At 45.6% G+C, this 19753-nt stretch overlaps 1 protein-coding gene across 1 annotated transcript in view; it reads right to left on the minus strand.

Annotated features, from left to right (window-relative positions):
* Nucleotides 1–15200: 15200 nt before the first annotated feature.
* Nucleotides 15201–19753, minus strand: part of GLP1R (glucagon like peptide 1 receptor) — a 32485-nt gene continuing 27932 nt past the window's right edge. Inside the window, exons 12-13 of the mRNA XM_027600863.2 lie at nucleotides 19706–19747; nucleotides 15201–15509 (exon numbers count right to left, since the gene is read on the minus strand). Of these exons, the coding sequence (XP_027456664.2) occupies nucleotides 15342–15509; nucleotides 19706–19747 (210 nt within the window). The 3' untranslated portion in view covers nucleotides 15201–15341. The remainder of the gene's footprint in view (nucleotides 15510–19705; nucleotides 19748–19753) is intronic.

The raw sequence follows: 19753 nt of genomic DNA on the forward strand, positions 1-19753 counted from the left end.
TCATCTTACAAGAAAATTGGTTTTTGCTTTTATTCACATTATCCTATCTCGTCTATTCACAGAGACTGTTAAATGAACCTCTACTTGTAGGGCTGGAAGGGACCCCAAATGCACCCCCCTTACCTTGGGCACATTTATTCCTGGCCAAATTTTTTTTTTTTCCTGGTGACCCTTAAAGAAGAATCCAGGTACAAGATATAGGCACTTTTTAGGAAATTCTTTACTGAAAGAACTTGAGCCACCCCATGTTATTTCTTATCTAATCTCAGGGGACACAGAGCATCCTCCAGACTGGTGAACTGTTATTCTATTCGCTCTCAGTCCTCTCTGTCCTTCAGGCTGAATCATCCAAGTTGTACCTCTGGGACAATCACTTTCGAGTTAGCCCTGACCTGTTCTGAGGTTCCAGGTCAGGACAGGGGTGAATGTCCCAGTTGGTGGGTGCAGTGACTTTTCTCAAAACCTCTGGAGTTTTACCAGTGATGGTTTAGGTATATATATCTTATGCTATTAGGATTGTGCTTTGAGTCTAGGAGGTCTTCCACATTTGCCTTTTGACTGATCTCTTCATTAAGATTAGGCTCATAAGCTCTGTGCTAAAAAAAAAAAGTTACACAATTGGCAGAACGATGATGCTCAGCTGGGCAGAAGAAACTAAAATTCTAACTGCGTGTTTTGCTTCCTGTCAGTCACACTGTTAACTGTTTACCAGCAAATATTTGGGGAACTTACTGGGGAACCAGTAAGTGAGCTTGAGAAGTCAGTCTGAGAGCCAAGATACCTGGTGGGGCTGGGATGACATGGAGTGTCTTGCCACCAGGGGGTAGCATAGAGCTGCTGCTATACATCCTGGGCCCTTCTCCCCACAGTTGATAATTTATGTCACGTGGAAAACCCACTGGGATGCTTATCTGAACCACTTGTGCTGCTTTTTTAGGAGTTCCTTCCACTTTAAGATTCACAGAGGAAAGGGCTCATCAGAGGTCCTGGGAAAGGCACAGAAAGCTACCAGAAATGATTTATGCTAATATTTTAAAATAAAACAAGAGACCGTCTCTGGACTTAGCAGGCACCATGGCGCTTGAAGGGGTTAGCACTGTGCTTGTCTATATCAGAGCTTCGTTGGGAGGTGGAGAGGGGGATACTAGAAACGTACACAGCTGGCAGAGAAACTTGATCCCTAAGCCAAAGAAAGTAAAATTTGAACTCTGTGCTTTTTTTATTTTGCAACATTGGAGAATTGGGGTAGATAAAGATTTGGATCTCTCAGAAAGCTGAGGAGAAGACAAAATACACAGAGAACCACATTATGAGGCATGTAACATAATACTGATGTTTATAAAGATCTAAGTTGTGTGTTTGTGTGTGTGTGTGTGTGTGTGTGTGTTAGGGAAGGAGTCATCAGGAGAGATCACTTTCAAATCTAAATTCTAGACTACATAGGATTGTCACTTTTAAATGAAAAATACTGTTTTCTTAACAAGTCATAGATGAATATTTTGGGTGAAAAGTATAGACTATGGACCATCTGCATTGGAATCTCTTGTAGTGATGCTAAAATGCAGATTCCAGGGCCCCGCCTAGACCCACTGCCCAAGAATGTATGGGAGTAGCACCCTGAGAATCTGCTTTTTAACAGCTTCCCTGGGGCAAGCTCCAGTTCACCAAAGATCAAGAGCCACTGATAGAAATCACAAATGTTAAAATAGGAAGGAAACAGTGCATAGGAGAGCCAAGCAAAGAAAGATGGGTGTGTATTTTAAAAAGGGGCCACAAGGTTTACTATTTTCTGAACTGTTCATTTGGAGCACACAGAGAAAAAGAACCACATGCATGGCTTTAAAATACTGAGGAACTAGCTTTAAAGACTGTCAGATAATTAAAGATGCATCAATTTTGAAGTTTTCTTTAAAAACAATTATTACAAAAAGAAGTACAAGCTCATTTTAAAACATGTTGGAACTATAGAAAAGAATATTTTATTTTTGTACTCACATGCATACATTTCAGAGTTCAAGAGGCGCAGGAGATATGCAGGGGTAGAGTCTCCCTCCCCCATGTCCTGTTATGCTCTGCCCAGCCCACAAATGACCCGCACGCTATAAACACTATTCTGCACTTTGCTTTCTTTTTTCTCTTTTAGGTTTTGGGCTTTATTTACATGCACTTAACATTTTTATGTAAGAGAATGACATGATCCAACTTTCATTTTTAAGAGATCACCTGGGCTATCATGTGGAAAGTGCATTCTCTGTGTCCTTCATTGGTCTGTCCATCCACCTACCCATTCATCCATTCATTTATGGAGCACCTAACCTTTTCGTTGCCATTGGTGAAAATGTTTACATATTTTCTTATTCAGCTACCTTTTAAGATTTTTTTAACAAATATAGACAGTATGGCAAAATTATTGGATTATGAAGTGTATTTATACATTCTAATTTTTATGTTAAAGTGGAAGGTTTTAATTTGGGGAAACCAATAATATTAATAATGATCATTAAAAACTAAATCAGAATATCCTACAAGTCAACATAATAAAAGTCACAAATATTTTAGAAAAGGAACCAAATAAAATCTGTAACCATTTATTTCCAAAACAGATACATTTTTGCATTAATCAACTTAACAGCATTTTACTGAATACCTTTTTTTTTACTGAATTCATTCTTTCATCAGTGAAAGAATTATAATCCATAAATGGGATTATATGAGATGAGACATAATAATCTACAAACCAGCACCTGCTTTTTTACCTTCTTGGAATATGTCATATCTCTCCCTGTCTACCTGCCCATCTTTATCCATTGATCTGTCAGTCTGTCCTGTCTTCATGTTTGGGTTATTTCTTATGAAGAGAATCAGAAACCTAATGTAGTATCTAATGTGGAGATTGATAGAGCAACTAATCTTTGCCAGGCCTGGTGCTAGGCTCTGCGCACACAAAGAGAAAGCAGACAAGGTCCCTTTCTCAAGGAGCTCATAGTCAAATGGGAGAGACAGCCAATAATCAGATAGTTACAGGATAGTGTGGTAAGCGCTATGACAGTGTGATGTCTAAATGTGGGCCAGAGCATCAGGAATCAGAAAGGGCTGGCCTTCTGAAGGTGCCACTGTACTGACTTTGAAGGAGCATCAGGTACTCCCCAGAAAAATAGGCAGGGGCAAAGAGATAGCCTTTCGGTCACAAGAAACCACCTAGGAAAAAGGTGACAATCGGGAGGAAGACTAGGGTGCCTGGGAAAAAGTGATGCTTTCTGAGGACTTACATTACTTCTTCTTATATTACTTATATTACTTCTTCCAACTGGTTGTTATATATATATAAAACTATATATATATATATATATATATATAACAATAACATATATATATGAAAGCTATTGATTTTGGTATATTAATTTGTTATAGCTCTTGTCCTTTATTGAATTTTCTTATTAATTATAATGGTGTTTCACTCGATTTTCCTGGATTTTCCACATAGATAATTATTTTCTTTTCCAATAATGTAAAATTTAACTCCTCTTTTTCTAGCTCTTGTTTTTCCTCTTTAATAACATTGTTTTTTCTCTTTATCTAGTAACGTTGGCTAGAACATCCAGAAAATGTTAAATCAGAATGATGGTCAATGATGTCTTTGTCTTGTTCTTGACCTTAATGAGCATGTTTTAGTATTTTCCCAGTAAGCATGCTGCTGGCTCTGTGGTAAGTGGATGGATAATTATCATCTGTATTTATGTTATTAAAAGGTTTTTTCTTCTTAAATTAAGAATGGATGTTGCATTTCACAAAATCTCTTTCAGTGTAGTGGAGATTGATTATGTGATTTTTCTCTTTGGCCAATTAAGGTAATCAGTTTGTATATTTACTCATATTAAACCATCCTTTTATTCCTGGAATAAATAACCCTTGATTTCAATGTACTGTTCTTGTAATGTGCTGACAGACTCTGTAACTATTTTTAATCAATAATTTTCATGAGATTATAGTATTTTTTGAGTATTTCTCAGGTTTTGGCATATATAAAAGCCTATTTTTCATTAGAGATTGTCTCCTTTGAGCATTATAAAAAGCCATGTTTGTGTTCCTTATTGCTTTTTGCCCTGAATTCATCCTTATCTGGTATTAAGATTGGGACCCCTGCTTGCTTTTTGTTTGTGTTTGCCAAGCATGCCTCTGTGCATACTGTAGTTTTCAGCCTGAGTCATTTTTGTCAGGTGTGTTGCTTGTCTGTAGAGAATAGTTGAATTTTACTCTGTAATACATTACGAGAATATTTTTCTTTTAATAGATGAGTTTAGCTCATTTATATTTATTGAGTCTTGTTTATCTCCTCACGTTATGCTTTCTGTTTATTGGTAATTTTACCACTTGGTCTCTGTTTCTTGTATTGTTTTGTTTTTTTCCCCTTTGTGTGTGTGTTTCTTTTGATAATTTGGAAAACTTAGATTTCTGTTCCAAAGTTTTTTTTTCACTTTCATTACTTAATCCTTTGGATTTTTAGGCAGTATTTGTTAATATCATGTAAAAAACAAATGTAAGAAGTTAGTATTTCCCTACGTCTCTCCATTCCTCAATACTCAATCCTATTGACTGATCAGTTAATCGACTTCACATTTTTAAATATAATTATAACTTATGACTTGATTTATTAGCCTTAAATTACATATTATTACCTATGGCTATGAAAGATGAGGAATCAACATAACTATACTGCTTTACACCTCCTATCCATTTTTCTTTCCTCATTTTATTAGTTATATCATTACTATATTGTTTAGATTAATAAGAGCCACATTCTGTTATTTAATTAGCATGTTTTAGTCTTAGTCAGCCTATAATTGATATTTTTTCACTTAATGATAAGCTATGAATAAATTCTCACGTCCTTCTACAATATTTATTTTGCCAGCCGCTAATCTTTCTATATAGATAAATGTATCAATTATTTAGCCAGTCCTGTATTATTAACCATTAAATTGTAGCCAGTGTTCACTAGTATGAATAGTATAAATAGGCTAACCTCTTTGAAATTTAAAACCATATTTCAAACTCTTAGAAAAGAATAATTAGAGACCAATCAGGATAGTGGTCCCAAACCCTAGTGACTATTCAAATCTCCTGGGGATCTTGTTAAAATGATGATTCTGATTCTGTAGGTCTAGGCCAAGGCCTAAGATTCTGCATTTCAAATAAGTTCCAAGGTGATGCTGATGCTACGGTCTTCAGACCATACTTTGAGTAGCAAGGTCTTTGAATACGTTTTGTGTCTGCAGTTTTGCTCCAATGAGAAAAAAAATAATGCTAGGAAACATAGTCTGTAGCAGTGGTTCTCATTGTGCCTTGTGACACATTTAAAATATTAGGAAATTATTATTTGTGAATGTTCATTTTGCCATTTTATTAATGCACCTGCAAGGTGACCCTGTGTTACACACCTGCTTGCTTGCCTGGGCCTATCAGGGGTATGTTCATGGGAGCCTATCACATGTGCACATTGCCGCCACAGGGGAAAAACGGTTGAGAACCTGCAGACCAGCAACAAGGCAGAGTTTAGACAGGCAGACTAGAGCAAGCTAGCGATAAATGATGTCTGCACTCCCAACCCTGGGAGACGTGTCTTTCACGTGGGGGTTGGTTGGTGGTTTATTGGTTTTATCCTACCAGGCCCTAAGTGATCTGGCCCCTGCTTGCCTCTCCCAGTTATCTTCACTTCCTTCATGTTGATTAGACACAAGCGTTTTGCAAAAAGAAGGTTTGGCCTTTGTCTGTTAAGGGCCAGACAGTAAATAGTTTTGTTGAACATACCGTCTCTGTCGCAGTGACTCGACTTTGCTATTGAAGAGCGAAAGCAGCCATGGGGGACAATATGTGAACAAATGGGAATGCCAATAAAACTTTGTTTATACAACCAAGCAGTGAGCCGTAGTTTGCTCCGCCTCCAACACACAAAAGCAGCTTCTGCTTTCATGTCTTTGCGCTAGCTCTTCCTTCTGCTTAGAACTCACTAGATGAGCCTGGGATTTGTTCCCTTACCCCAGTCAGGAGTCACATCACTTGAGAGGCCTTCCCTGATCCCCCAGTAAAAACAGCATACCTCCCCTATGTGTCCATGTCCCTTTTTACCTCTCTCCTATGATAAATACTTCATCTCGCTGCTTTGCTAATGATATTAATCATATTTTGATGATTCCTAGGGAAAAAGCATATGCATTTATAGGCAGAGTATTTTTTATACATTCAGCAGTTCGTTTACAGGGGACCATCTCTATGGACACAAATGGACTTGTTATGCAGAGTTTGTTTTAATCACATTCCTTCTAATGACTTTCCCCCCGAGATTTAGACTGACTTCGGCAGGGCTACACATCTCATGCGGTGAAATGGCACAGAGTGATACGGAAGAATTCTTTGTTCTAGATTCTCATCAGTGAAAAAGTAATGCCTTTAACTAATCTGACACTTCTTGTGGGTGATACCAGGTTCTGCCCCTATCTATGATTTTCAAAGAACTCTTTATGGGAAAAGGAGAATTTCCTAACATTTGTACATTTCCCAGAAGCAGAGGAAGCATCATGCCTAATAAAAGGCTGGTGAATGCAGGGTGAGTAGGGCAATTGGGAGGACATTCGCTAAGGAGAGATGACTAAGTGGGAAATTGATGTTAGGACATGACAGCTTTGGAGGATCCAGCCCCAAGGAGGAGAGAGAAGTTGGATTCCAAAATGTCTACATAGGGTGTGCATGATCTCGTTGCTGCAGCCTTTGGAAATCTATACCAGTGCACCATTCTGAGTGCAGGTGTGAACAAAGTCTGTTCATGTGGGCTGCTGGAACAGAGGGTGCCTGAGCCCCACATGCCATTACGAAGATGACTCCAATTTGGGGGCATTGCTGGGTTTCAGGTGGTTTGGCATACCCTCAGAGGCTCTGCACCATGGATGCAGAATATCTCAAAAGCAGTTGCATTTCGTATGTGAGGAGTGAACACCAAGACTAAGTCAGTGAAGAAAACTAAGAGGCAAAGAAGAAGGGCTGTATCTGAGAAGCAGGCGGAGTTCCAGCCCAGGAGAATGTGAGAGAATGGTTGCAGCTGATGCCAAGACTCCATGGATATGGCATCTTTTCTAGACTTGTGGCCCCATCATGCCTTGGATGGCAGGCTTTGTAATCTTTACCATTTTCTGAGAGAAGGTATTTTTGTAAATACCTTATGTAAAGTGTCATGTTATGGAAGTTTCTCTTGATTGCTAAGAATATTCCAACACAGTATAATTTGTATGGTAACCTGATTCTTTTATATGAGTGTACGTGTCTTTTTTTAATTTTAATTTTATTTTTTTAAGTAGGCTCCACACCCAATGTGGGGCTTGAACTCACACCCTTGAGGTCAAGAGTGGCATGCTCTACCAACAAGCCAGCCAGTTGCCCCAATGTACATGTCTTTTCATCTGATTTTTCACTGTACCTTTCCAAAGGATGCTGTTGGAAGGGCATTGGCTTAGCTTCATCACAATGAGATGTCTTTAGGGTGCGTCTCCTGCATGTTGGTTCTCCAGTCTCTGCTTCCCATATCAGGACTTGAAGAATGAAAAGGCTTGAGGGTGGCTTCATTGTAAAGTGGCATCTAATTGGTGGATACCAGTTGAGGTTCAATAAAACTGTAAATTTCATTGTCTAGGCATTTTTAAAGTTCTAAAGCTTTCTGGAGGGCAAAATATATGGTGGTAAAACACGTGTCTCTATAAGCCAGGAATGTCCATAAATTGTTATAGATCGTTGAAGACTGAACCTAATAGGTACAGTAACTATGGCCGTTCTGTTGTACCTCTTACATGTGTACAGTTAAAACGCCCAAGTCCTGCGCTGTGTTTCTAATTCCACCTTAGGTCATTGGAACTGAAAAGTCTTCTGTAAACATTATTTATTATTTCAAGCCCTTGCTCTTTCACCCTAGAGATATGGAAAGTTAAAAAAAAAAAAAAGTTGCTTGTAAATCCCCTCCAGGTGTTACCTGCCTACTTTAGCCCCAGAGCAGTCCATCTCGTGGCCTGGGACTGTTCTGTGTTTATAATTCTCAGCTATTGACTTTATTCTGGGAGGTTGCAACACAGATAAATCCTGAGGTCTATTGGTTCTACATGAGGAGAAGCCACAGTAATTCATTCTAACCGGTGCCCTGTATCAGTGGGAGAAAAAAGAAAAAAACTTAGTTGGATTTACTCTAGGCTGTGATCTTTTTCTCTTTCTAAAATCATTATGTTAGTTAAAATGAACCTTAGGACCAAAGAAAAGAATCTATTACAGTTTAGGATTAGAGACCTCTTCAGGGAAAGAGCTTAGATTTATGGAAGGAGTTAATGACACTGGCTAGAGATGGGGCTCCTAACTTGGCTCCCTGTGGCTCGCCACTGGTAATTCCCCCCCTTTTTTTTCCTCCACCTCTGCAATTTCCTCGTGTCTTACAGAGCTCTTTCTCACATTTACACAGTCTGTTGTTTTTCTTTATTTACTTTTCTTAGGTTCTGGCCTCATCATCTTTCCCACCTACTCTTCCCACATTTGAGGACACTCAATTTCTACTTCTTCCTTGTTCCAATATTGCGTCTATTTTTCCATCTTCTCCAATGTTCTGCCTATCTTGTTTTCTATTCCCATTTGTACTGCTAGGGTTTTCTCCCCACTATTTCTGGTAAGGGAGACCCCATGTTTTCAGTATTCTGTTTAGTGTGTGTGTGTGTGTGTGTGTGTGTGTGTGTGTGTGTGTGAGAGAGAGAGAGAGAGAGAGAGAGGAGAGAGGGAGGGATTGAAAGACACTGAACTGCTCGTGTTTAAGGCATAGGCTTTTGAGGCGATGGTGAGGGATTTGGTGGGGGTGGGGAGGGGGATTCCCAACCCTTGGGAATGCTGCTACACAAGCCATAGGAGTGAGATTCTTCACCAGTGCTCTGTGGACCTCAGTTATCCCCACCTGTGGAGCATCAGTCCCTGGAATGTGGCTCTATATTGCATGTGAACACAAGTGGGTCTGGAGGCCAAAAATTCCAGCAGAGCAGGAAAGCTGCCCTTACCCCTGAGGGCAGGCTGAGGTTAAGACCTATTAGGCCATAGCATACCCTCTTTTCCTGAGGTTGCATCTGTCCAGCTTCCACATCCTACAAATGTGCTGGTCATTATTGGTTTGGGCAGGTGTTTCCCTGGGGATGGGGCAGGGAGAGAAAGCTCTGAGCTCCCTCTTATTTCTACTGCTGAGTGGCAGAGTAAAGACAGAGGTGAGGGGCGCCTGGGTGGCTCAGTTGGTTAAGCAACTGCCTTCGGCTCAGGTCATGATCCCAGAGTCCTGGGATCGAGTCCCACATCAGGCTCTCAGCTCAGTGGGGAGCCTGCTTCTCCCTCTGACTCTCTCCCCTCTCATGATGTTTCTCTCTCGCTCGCTCTCTAATAAATAAATAAAATCTTTAAAAAAAAAAAAAAGACAGAGGTGAGACTATCACAGGAGAGTGAATGAAGTCAAAAGCAAGATTGGGGAGACCAGCCCAGCCAAGATGCAGATACCAGGAGTTGGCTGTATTTGTTGTTTGCTCTCGGGAGTAAGAATTATTGAGTTTGAAAGAGACAAATCCCAACGCTTGTCTAAAAAAGAGGTCATTTAGGGAAACCTTCAGATAAGCACATGGATCTTCAAATGGGTAGCTGCAATGGTGGAGGAAGTGGGAGAATCTGCAATTCCTCTGCTCTTCTAGAAGAGTGAGTTAGAAACCTGGAGAGTGAGAGATTATTTAAATTGGAGGAAAGTTCCTTTCTCTGAATATGAATCTCTAAACAGCAGCTCCATTCAAATTCTGTGGCTACTCTGCAAACAAGGCTTGTGCTTTTGTGACATTTTTGAAAAAATGGATTTAATGGACTGAGTTCATTTAGATGGGGGAGATCAAATGAATGAGTGGAATTAGAATACACGTCCATTTGGCCGCCAGTCATTGTTTAAGCCACTCGACCACCCAACTTCTCTAATTAAATGGCAGTGCAGTCCCTGTATAAAGGCTGCAATGGATAAATTAGTACTTGGTAAGTGCTTTGAAGATGAAAATCATGACATGAGTAATGAGCAAGGGTTTTTTTTTCCCCTTGGGCTGGAAATGGCATCTTTTGTGTTTTCCTGCTGCACCATGAGTCACCTGGGTTGACATTGCAGAAAACCTCCCCTCCCAAAGGAAGAGCAAGAGAGACACAGTAATGACAGGACTTCATTTGACGTTTACAAAGCAAATTAGGGAAGAGCCTGAATCCATTTCACGTCTGTGCGAGGAATTATACATGTTTGCTACCTATAGATGCAGGTCGTATTTTACATGAATTTATACATTAAGAAATCGCATGAAAATCATCTTGTTTAAACATTCATGAAGAGCAAACATCCCCCAAGAGCACTGAAGACAGAAACCCAGCTCCTGAGAGCCTGGCAAACCCCTTTCCTGGTGCATTTAAAGCTCTGCATTGAACCCCCTCAAAACCAATGGGATGTTGAGGTTGATCTGCTTTGAGGATGTGATTACTTTTAGTGGGAGGAGCTTAGAACTGCAGATTTGGAAGTGTGAACTGTTTGGCAAGGTTCAGACTTGTCTGGGAGAAATCTCGCTTCTTCTTGACCACCCCCTGGCTCCCCTGCAAAGAAGCCAAGACCCTCGCTTGTTAATATGTTCCAAACTTCGCTTGGAGCTTTTTGCTCACCACATCCCAATGTTCTCATTTATAGATGTTTTCCTTCTTCCAGATTGCTTTGACACAGTGGCAATTAGTCATGCTAGATTGTCCGGGTTGACTAATTACTGATAGTTTTGACAGGCTCCATTACAAAGGTTGCAAAACCCCAGTGTAAGTTGGGATCCAAGTCGCTGGCTGCCATGTTCCTCACTGCGCCAGAGTATGGAGTACGGTGCATCATTTCAGCCCTGGCAGTGCCTCACTCTCAGCTGCACCCCCAAATTGGTCACAGCTGAGAGGACAGTGTTCCTAACATGGCTAGATGGGGGAGGAGTATGGGGAAGCTCATGGTGGGGATGGGGAGGGTGGGGGTGAGGGAGGTAGTGTGGGGGTGGGGAGGAACTGGGGTGCATCAGAGAGAAAATGCACCACTGGATCAGGTCTGGAAAAAATGCCTAAAATGGCCAAAGGGGAGAAGCAAAAACTCTCCCCTCTGATAGATTCAGATGTAGGCAAAGTCCAAGAGATTTGGGTCGTTAATGGGGAAACAATTATGCTTATCTGCTTCCTGCCAATCTGTATCCACTGACAGAGCATAAGTAATTATATACACTGTAGACACACGGTGGCATTAAGTGTTTGAATTACACTGCTTAACAACACTTCCTGCTCTGGCCCTCCAGGCATGGCCACAGAGCTGGTTTGAGCCAGCAGGTGACACTGTAGGGGCATGGCGATGTTGTTTGCAGCAGTTTCTCACATTTTCTTTCCCCAAAAAACCCCACTCCAGCAACAGAAAGGGAAAAAAGAAAGTTTGAGTTGCTACTAACTTGGTTTCTGTTGAAATACTTAGCATGTCATTCACATAGCTGTCTTAGTTGAGGAAGCCGAAATATTTTATCTGAGAGTTTTTTATCGAGTTTGGCTCCTCATAGGAGCCAAAAGCAGGGTCAGCACCGTAGATTAGAATCAATTCAGTGGAGGGAAAATAAACCTCTGGAATATATTTTATCTTCCCTGAGCACGTCGCAGGCATTAGCAATAATGCAAACTCCGTCTGTGCATAGAGAGAAAACATCTACAGCTCAGGCTTCCGCACATCTCCACCCTGGACTCTGTGGTCCCATGACCTTCACAGTGGGTGGGATGCTTCCAGACTCATCATCTCCTAACTGTGTGCTGCTGTGCACAGGACACACCCCCCCCCCCCCCCCCCCGCCCCAAGTGTTCTCTCCTTGTGGATGGAGACAGGAGCTGCTGAAAGATGGCCCACCCTGATGAGGCAACTGAGCCTTTCAGGGTGTGGATGTGAGCTGACTCCATTCGCCCTTGTGGTGGCCGTTCCATCTCTGCTAGATTAACGCTGCTCAGTTTGCTAGTCTTCTCCAACTTCAGGAAGACTAGAGAGCCAAAGGGGAAGGCCCAGGACCTTTTTCTGGTTCTTTTAGTTCACTCTATGTGGCTGGCAGAGCAACTTGTCAAATAAGCACAGATGCCTCAGAAAACCATTCAGCCAACCCATTAAAAGAGCGCTGGAGTCGCTATTCAAAATGCTAACTTGCTGTGTCTATATATATGTGTGCTCTGTAGCATCTCAATTGCTTAATTTTAAGAAAAGGATGAATGAAGTACTACAGTAAGAGCTAGTAAAGTGCAGCCTTCCCCTCCTCTTGGTAGTATAAGTCCCTGAGGAGGTGGTGCCTTCACTAGCTGACCTGTCTACCTTTTGCTGCTGCATTTCCTTTTTAACAGAAACTTCAGATACATGTTGCCAACTTTTACTAAGAGGATCTTGAATGGCTGTTTCTATTTCTTACCTATCCTTCCCAGAGGCCTCACTGGACTTGGGAGGCCCAGCCCAGCCACCCTCCAGCAAGTCAGCTCTGCAATCCTCCCTCCTCACTTCTCTAGATCAGGGCAGGTCTTTCCCTGCTCTGAGTCTTCAAGAACACCACTGGTATGGGCTTCAGTGGGGATTGCCTTGAGGCAATTGAAAATCATGCGGGCAATCTGGAGAGTCATCTTGAAGGCAGCTTTGCAGTGTAAGTGGTTTGTTTCAGTTCTGTGATTTAGCTGTTCTAAAGGTTGACGTGGTAAAGACGTAGTCGACACGACTTAAGCCCCTAAGGAGTGGAGCTGGCCAGAGTGCTGAACTCCGGCTCGCTTCGCAAGTCATCAGACCCTGCTGGCTGTGCTGCGGACACACACACACACCGTCCACACCTGCTGGTCAGCAATCGTACCCCCAGGACAGAGGCAGATAAGAGTGTGTGCAGCAAGCTCCACACTTACGGCGTCACGCATGTAAACAGCTAGTGGAATGTGGGAGTACATGGCATGGGATCGTTCCCATATCTCTTTGAGTTATATTTAGCATAGGAGAGCTTCAGAATAGTTTGGTGGGAGTACACTGCCAATCAAATGAATATTAATAGTGTGCGTCTTGGAGCAAAGAAAATATTTCTTCAGTATCTGATATGTATCTATGAAGGAAACAGTTCCTCAGTGTTACAAGGGTTGGAGCACGGGGGTATGATGAGCCTTCTGAGATCAGGAATCACCAGTACCAGCTGGGAAAAGAACTCTACTTACAGTTTAAACCAAACTTACAGTTTAAACTGAGCTTCCCTGGTGCCTGACTAAACACTTTCTCCCCACAATTCCAAACCCCCCCCAAAAATTTATTTCTCTCAGGTTATATCAATCTGGTTCTTTCTTTTTTTTTTTTTTTCTGTGCAATGTATTAATGATTCTAGAAATCTTCCAGTTTATCCCAAACTGAAACACTGGCACCAGAGCTGAACCCCACATCAACTCATGGGTGTTCATCTTCCCCCACCCCCATCCAAAGGGAAAGCCAAGGAGTGGGGCTTATTGGAAAATCCTCCCTTATTCTGGGGAAGCAGGGGTATCCCCATCCCCCACCTCTCTACACTTTCTCCAGGAGCCAGTCTGCACAATTCTTCTTTAGCCTGAGGTTCAACTTCTCCATTAACATAGACACAACACTTCACTGAAGCTGAAGTATAAGAAATTTTCTGCTTGATGTGTTTTATGTCCCATTATTATTTCCCCTGTACATAACATGGCTCTCTGAGAGGCACAGGAAAATGGGTCTGGTGCAAGGTTTTGGGGGAAGGTCCCCCGCCATTTAAAAAGGAGAAGGAGGGAGAGATGGGCCCATAAAGGAATTCACCCGAAGCTACTCCCTCTGCCTTCCCAGGAGGTCTTGACTCCCCTAAGAGCTCTCTCCTACTCTGGGAACTTCCTTTGCATCCACAGACTCCATTGCCAGCTTCCCTGGGATGGCTGTCTCCCTTCTGTCTGGGTTTCCCCTCTGTAGCCTCTCTGCTGCTCGTTTATGGGATGAAACTGGAGACAGGGAAAACACTGATGAGCTCAAACTGTGGCTGAGTCAAATCCATTGCTACTCCATTCCCTGCAACACCACCACAAACAATCACAATGATTTCGTTCTTTTTTCCATCAGGTGGGGGAAATCAGAATCACACATTTGCACATGCAGACTGTTCACAGCAATAAAGAAAAATGAATCAAGTATATACAAGGTCTCAAGTGGGGGACTTTCAAGGGGAAGAAACCAATGTTAGGGAAAGACCGCCTCTCCATGGTAACAGTGGCGAGGGGTAGTTTCCCCCAGAAGTCTCTTAAAGTTAGAGGGCACACCCAAACTCCCATGCAAGATACATAATCTGGTCACAAATAAAAAGCCTTTCCCCAGAGAGGTGGAAGTAAAGCTCTCGGCCCTCTGGGTTCCCAACAGTTGCAGGTACACTATCCCCCAGTGCAAGCATTCTTGAAGTTCCCTCATTGAACCCCAGAGGGTTCTGAAGCATCTCTAGACTAGAATTCAGAGCTCACCCCAAGAGCTGGGCTCCTGGCTGTGAGCTTGCCCTGGCTCCCTGGGCACACTGGCAGCAGGCACCCAGGCAGGTCAGATACCCATGGGAGAAGTGGACACCAGCAAAGGAACCCGTCAGGCACCTTCTCAGCGCTCATGCTCAACACCACCCACAGCCATTTCTAGAAATAGCTGCCGCTGCTGGCCCAAACAAAGCCCCCATAGAGAAGCGGGGTGGTGAGATGAGGGGGCAAGATGAACAAGCAATGCAGACATGGGAAGAGCGTCCCTTCATGAGGAAGCAGTGGGGGTGGTGACCCAACTGGAGGCAAACAGAGTTGGCTCGCATTCCCTCAGCTCTGTTTGGCTGAGATCATATGAGCCTCTCTCAGAAGCACCTCCTCTTGCACGCCCCGATCCCACTAATAAGCCATTGACCTTGAGTGCGAGTCTGAGGCTGATTTGCTGCTCTGTCTTGGGGTACCCCAGGGGCCTGGTAGCTTCACAAGAAGAAACCCTGCTCAGTTTAGCAGCAATCGGTTTTTCTCTCCTCCTGCCACAGTGATCAAATTAGCAAGCTGTTTCTCCTCAGAGGAAATGTGGCCACGGGTCCCAGGAGGCACTGCCCGTTTGCCTGTCTGATGGGCTTGGGAAGGGAAAGCAGGGATGGATGCGAGTGTTTGTCCCTCCCGTCCCCAGCCCAGGCAGGGGCTCTCCGACCTGGGCTGGCCAGCCAGCCAGCAGCAAGACCACAGGGAGGGCAGATGCTGGGGGCTTAGCTGCAGGAGGCCTGGCAGGTGGCTGCGTAGATGCTGCTGCCCACCGTGCCCCCGCTGCTCAGGCTGCTGGTGGGGCACTTGAGGGGTTTCATGCTGCTGCCCCTCTGGATGTGCAAGTGCTTGAGCCGCCAGCGTTCCCAGCTCCTCCGAAACTCCATCTGGACCTTCCGTGGGAAAAGGAGGGAAATAAAACCGTCATGCAAACCAACTGCCCACAAAATGGCCCCATTATTACATTAGTAGGGGAGGGGGGAAATCCACTGTATTATATTAAGAGATACAAGTCAAGGCCTTCGGGCGCCTAAATTAATATCCCAATAAAATTGTTTATCGTTGTCTCCTATTTTCTGCCTCTCCTCAGGAGAGAGATGAGGTTGATGACCTAATTGGTCTCTTCCATCTCTAAACTCCGTGACTCAGCTAAGGCCCCTCTGCAATCCATCATGCTATTATTTAACGGAAGAGAATGAGAGCGAGAGCAATGTGGGAGACCGGAGCCCGGACGGAGGAGACAAGGAGGAGGGAGAGCCTAACTTTGAGCAGCGTGGAGCCGAGGCGGCCCAAGCCTGCCTGCCAGGACAGCCCTGGTCTCCTGGGCAGTGGCACCGGGGGCACCTAGGCGTGGGTGCGGGAGGGATGCAGAGCAGACTGGGCCCATGGTCGCCAACAGGGTGGGGACCAGGACACCAGAGGCTGACGGGGGCCTCTGCTTGTACAGCAGCATGGAGACCAATCTCGTCTCACAGCCCTTAACTGCGGAGGCTGGGGAAAAAGATGATAAACCGAGGTACATCTGTGGGAAGCCACCTGAGAGACTGAGGTGATTTCCTGGACACCGGCAGGAAGAGGGACGGGACCGGGACTTCTCAGAGCGCTGACACATGCGGCCCTTTTGGCCTCCATCACCCTCAGCACTTCTCCTGAACCTCTGCGATGGTCCCCGTCAAGACAACTGTCCTGAAAAGCCACCATTTATTGGGCACTTGCTACATGCCCAGCGCTTCCCACAGATTATTTTAGTTGACTTTCACAGCAACCCTGTGAAGTAGTTCCTGTTGTTCTTGCCCATTGCGAGGTGGAGAAACTGAGGTGCAGAGTATTTCCGTATTTCCCTCCATCTCAGCCAGGATCCAAACCTAGATTGGGGCTGACCTCAAAGCTGGTTTCCTAAGCCCTGGCCTCCTGGCTCCCAGGACTCTTTAGGTCCTGCTGGTTCAGGCGTGTCTCCTTCCCACTCAGCCTGGCGAGGGCTGGGACCACCTCGTCCTCGTCTGGGATTCCTCAGACCTAACACAGTGTCCCACATAGAGCAGGCGCTCCACACATGCTTTGTAAATGGGCTGAGGGAAGGAGCGAGTGACAAAATGAGCAACTGACATGGGGCTCCTTCCACTACTGAGTTATTACAGTGAAACGGCGGGCGTGACGCCACGGTCCCAGACACCCGTCCCAGCACTTAGGGCGGTGTGCTTCCTCACACGCTAGGTTTACCTGACTCCCTGCCTCGAAGGGCCTGTCTGGTCAGGCCCCTGGCTCTGGGATTTGTGAGGAATGGGTGAAGCTCACTCACTTCTGTTTACATTTGTGGGGAGAAGCAAAGTGACTGCCCCACGTCACACGGCTGGGAAGCAGCAGATCTGGGACCAGTACTCAGGCTCCTGGGTCAGAGGCATGGCAGAGGACGTGAGCCACAGCAGAACCACCCCCAGGCCTCCCCTCCCCTAGGCCCGCTCTCCAGGCAGCTGAGGTAGGACCCATGTCCAGGCCATCTTTTCTCTTCAGGTCACAAGTACCTGGCATTGCCATGGCAACCTTGGGTCTGGAGAACAGCTTTTGTGGACAGGGATCTCAGCCCAGGAGCCACGTGTGTTTTTGTGGCCCAGTGAAGGTGACACGTCTGTCCTGGTCCCTGGAGGAGCTAGGCCCTGAGGCGTCTCTGGGGAACTGGGCAGTGCACTGGCCTCCTAGACCCCAAAGCATGAGCCTGGGAGAGCCCAAGGAGAGAGGCCAGCTGGGGATCCTGTGACTCAGGGGTCCTTAGTTGCTCAGGGCCCAGGGGCATGTGTGCCCGCCCCTCCCTCCTGACAAAGCTGGGCTAGCCTTGGGGGGTGGGTGAAGCAGGAAGGTGATGGGTGATGGGCTTTGAGGAAGAGAGTTGGGAGGAGACTCAGTCAGGGTCCGGGAAACTCTCCACAGAAGTGGTGGGGAGGCCTTGCACTCGTGTGTGTTGGCATGGTTTGGGGGAACAGGAGGGAGAAGTGGGGAACAGGAACAGTGAGGAACCGAGGTGAGAAGTGGCAGAAGTGCATAGAAGGGAGCCTCACTCTCTCTAGCCCGCACAGGGACACCCACCACCCTGCCCCCGTCCCTGGAAAATAAAGCAGCAGAGCTTAGGGCCAGGCAGCACCTCACCCCTCCAGCTGAGAACCATTCCTGAGGGGAATGCCCCCCCTGCAGAGCTCGTATCTCAACATTTTCTTCAGGTTTTTAGGAAGTTCTTTGTGAGGGCTCGGATGTGGGGAAGAAGTAGGCTGGCACATCATGCTGCCTCCCATGGATCAAGGGCCTGTAGGACAAGGCCCCATGAGTATGCTCTACACCGGCCTCCTCTCCTTCCCCGGCCCACCCCACACGGAGCCTGGTTGGCCCTCTGAGACCGGCCCATAGGAAGGGCCAGAACACATCTATGGGCCACTCACTGCCTCCCTTTCCCAGCCCCTGCAGCCCTGAGCCATTACTGGAGACACCTCCCCATCCACCAGCTTAACCACCTTCTAGCTGCTGAATTGGGGCTATTCATTTCATTTTGCCAAGGCTTAATTTTCTCACCTGTAAAATGATGACAACACCTGCTACATAGATTGCATTTAATAAAACATGTGAGCCCCTTATACATAGTAAACACTCAGGAAGGGTTTCCCGCCCTTTTAGAGCTCCATGTGCTCTGAGCATCATTAACTCCACTTTGCAGAAGAGGAAACAGGTATCAGACTGTGGGCATGTGACTTGCCCCAAAGCCACACAGCTCATTAAGCGATGGGGCCCAGATGGGAGCAGAGCCCTGATGCCAAAGCCCACGTCCCACATCTTTCCCATGGCATCACATTGCTCTTTGAGCCATCTCATCGCTCCCTGAAATACCAAGGTCCCCACCCACTGCCACCCCCACATCCCCTACACCCAGAGCACAAGTAAAACTAGTGTATGAATGCAGACTCTTGAGATCTCTGAACTGTGGAATATCAGACTCAGTGACAGAAGCCACACCAAGAGCACCAGCTCTTCAGGGAGCCGTGTCCACGGGCCATCTGAGCCCCAGCCTCACGGATATAAACTCTCACCTGGGCCTGAGTAGAGTTAAGAGAGTCATCAGTTTGCCCCTCAGGCTCTGGAATGGGAGATTTCCCGCGCTCTCTTCCCTGCCGGGGTTAACCCTCTTGTGGCTTCTTCCCCAGAAGACCCCGGTGCCACATCTAGTACTATTATCTGTTTCCCCCCTGGAAGGAAGGGGCGGTGGCACTGTGGTGTTTGTGGCATCCAGTTTGATGGAGTGGGGCTGCTCCTGATCTGCGCCAGATCCAACTGGGTACCTGGGTGGAAGGGGCTTTCCCCAGGCACCATAGGCACAGGTACCCCCTCCTGCCAGGGCTGATGGTCTCGGAGAAGTGAGGGCTATGGTCCAGGAGGGTCTGCAGGAGAGGGTGTGGGGGTCAGCAGCAGCCCCCTTCTTCCACTCCAGCAAGCAGAAAGCTCCCGGAGGAACACAGCCCTTTGCCATGGTGCACGGGGCTCTCCCCTGCACACACAGAGTGGGTACTTTCCTCTCTCTGTTAGAGTGCATCCCAATCCCAGCTCTGCCACCCCCAGGCCGAACCTGGGGCGTGCTTCCTATTCTCTCTGATCTCCAATAATCTCATGTGTGAAAAGTGGCAATATTAAAACCATAATTTTAGCAGGGATTTTTTTTTTTTTTTTGATGGGGGAGGGAGGAAGCAGTGACGATTAAATAAGATAGTGATTATTAAAGCCCCAATACGTGACTTGGGTACGTCTGCTCCTGAATCATCTTTTAACCACCACCTGTTCACTCGGGACCCCCTTTACACAAGGCTGGGTCTTCCGCAAGTTCACATCCATTAAGGTATGCCTGCATATGCAGGTGTGGGTGTGAAAGAGAGAGAGAGAGCCATGCACAGAATACAACTCATGGACAAGATGTCTCCTCAGCTCTGGGGCCTAGTGGGATGTGTTTGGGGTTTCAGCTGAAAAGATGGATGGGAGTCCCCATTGACAACTCTAGAACAGCCCATAAGCATAGTAGCAGCCCATAAGTGTCCCCACTGTCCCCCTTAGGCCTTACCTCATTGTTAACAAAGCAGTACAAGATGGCGACCATCAGCCCCTGGAA

This window comes from Zalophus californianus, chromosome 7, assembly GCF_009762305.2.
Source record: "Zalophus californianus isolate mZalCal1 chromosome 7, mZalCal1.pri.v2, whole genome shotgun sequence".
NCBI classification, from domain to species: domain Eukaryota; kingdom Metazoa; phylum Chordata; class Mammalia; order Carnivora; family Otariidae; genus Zalophus; species Zalophus californianus.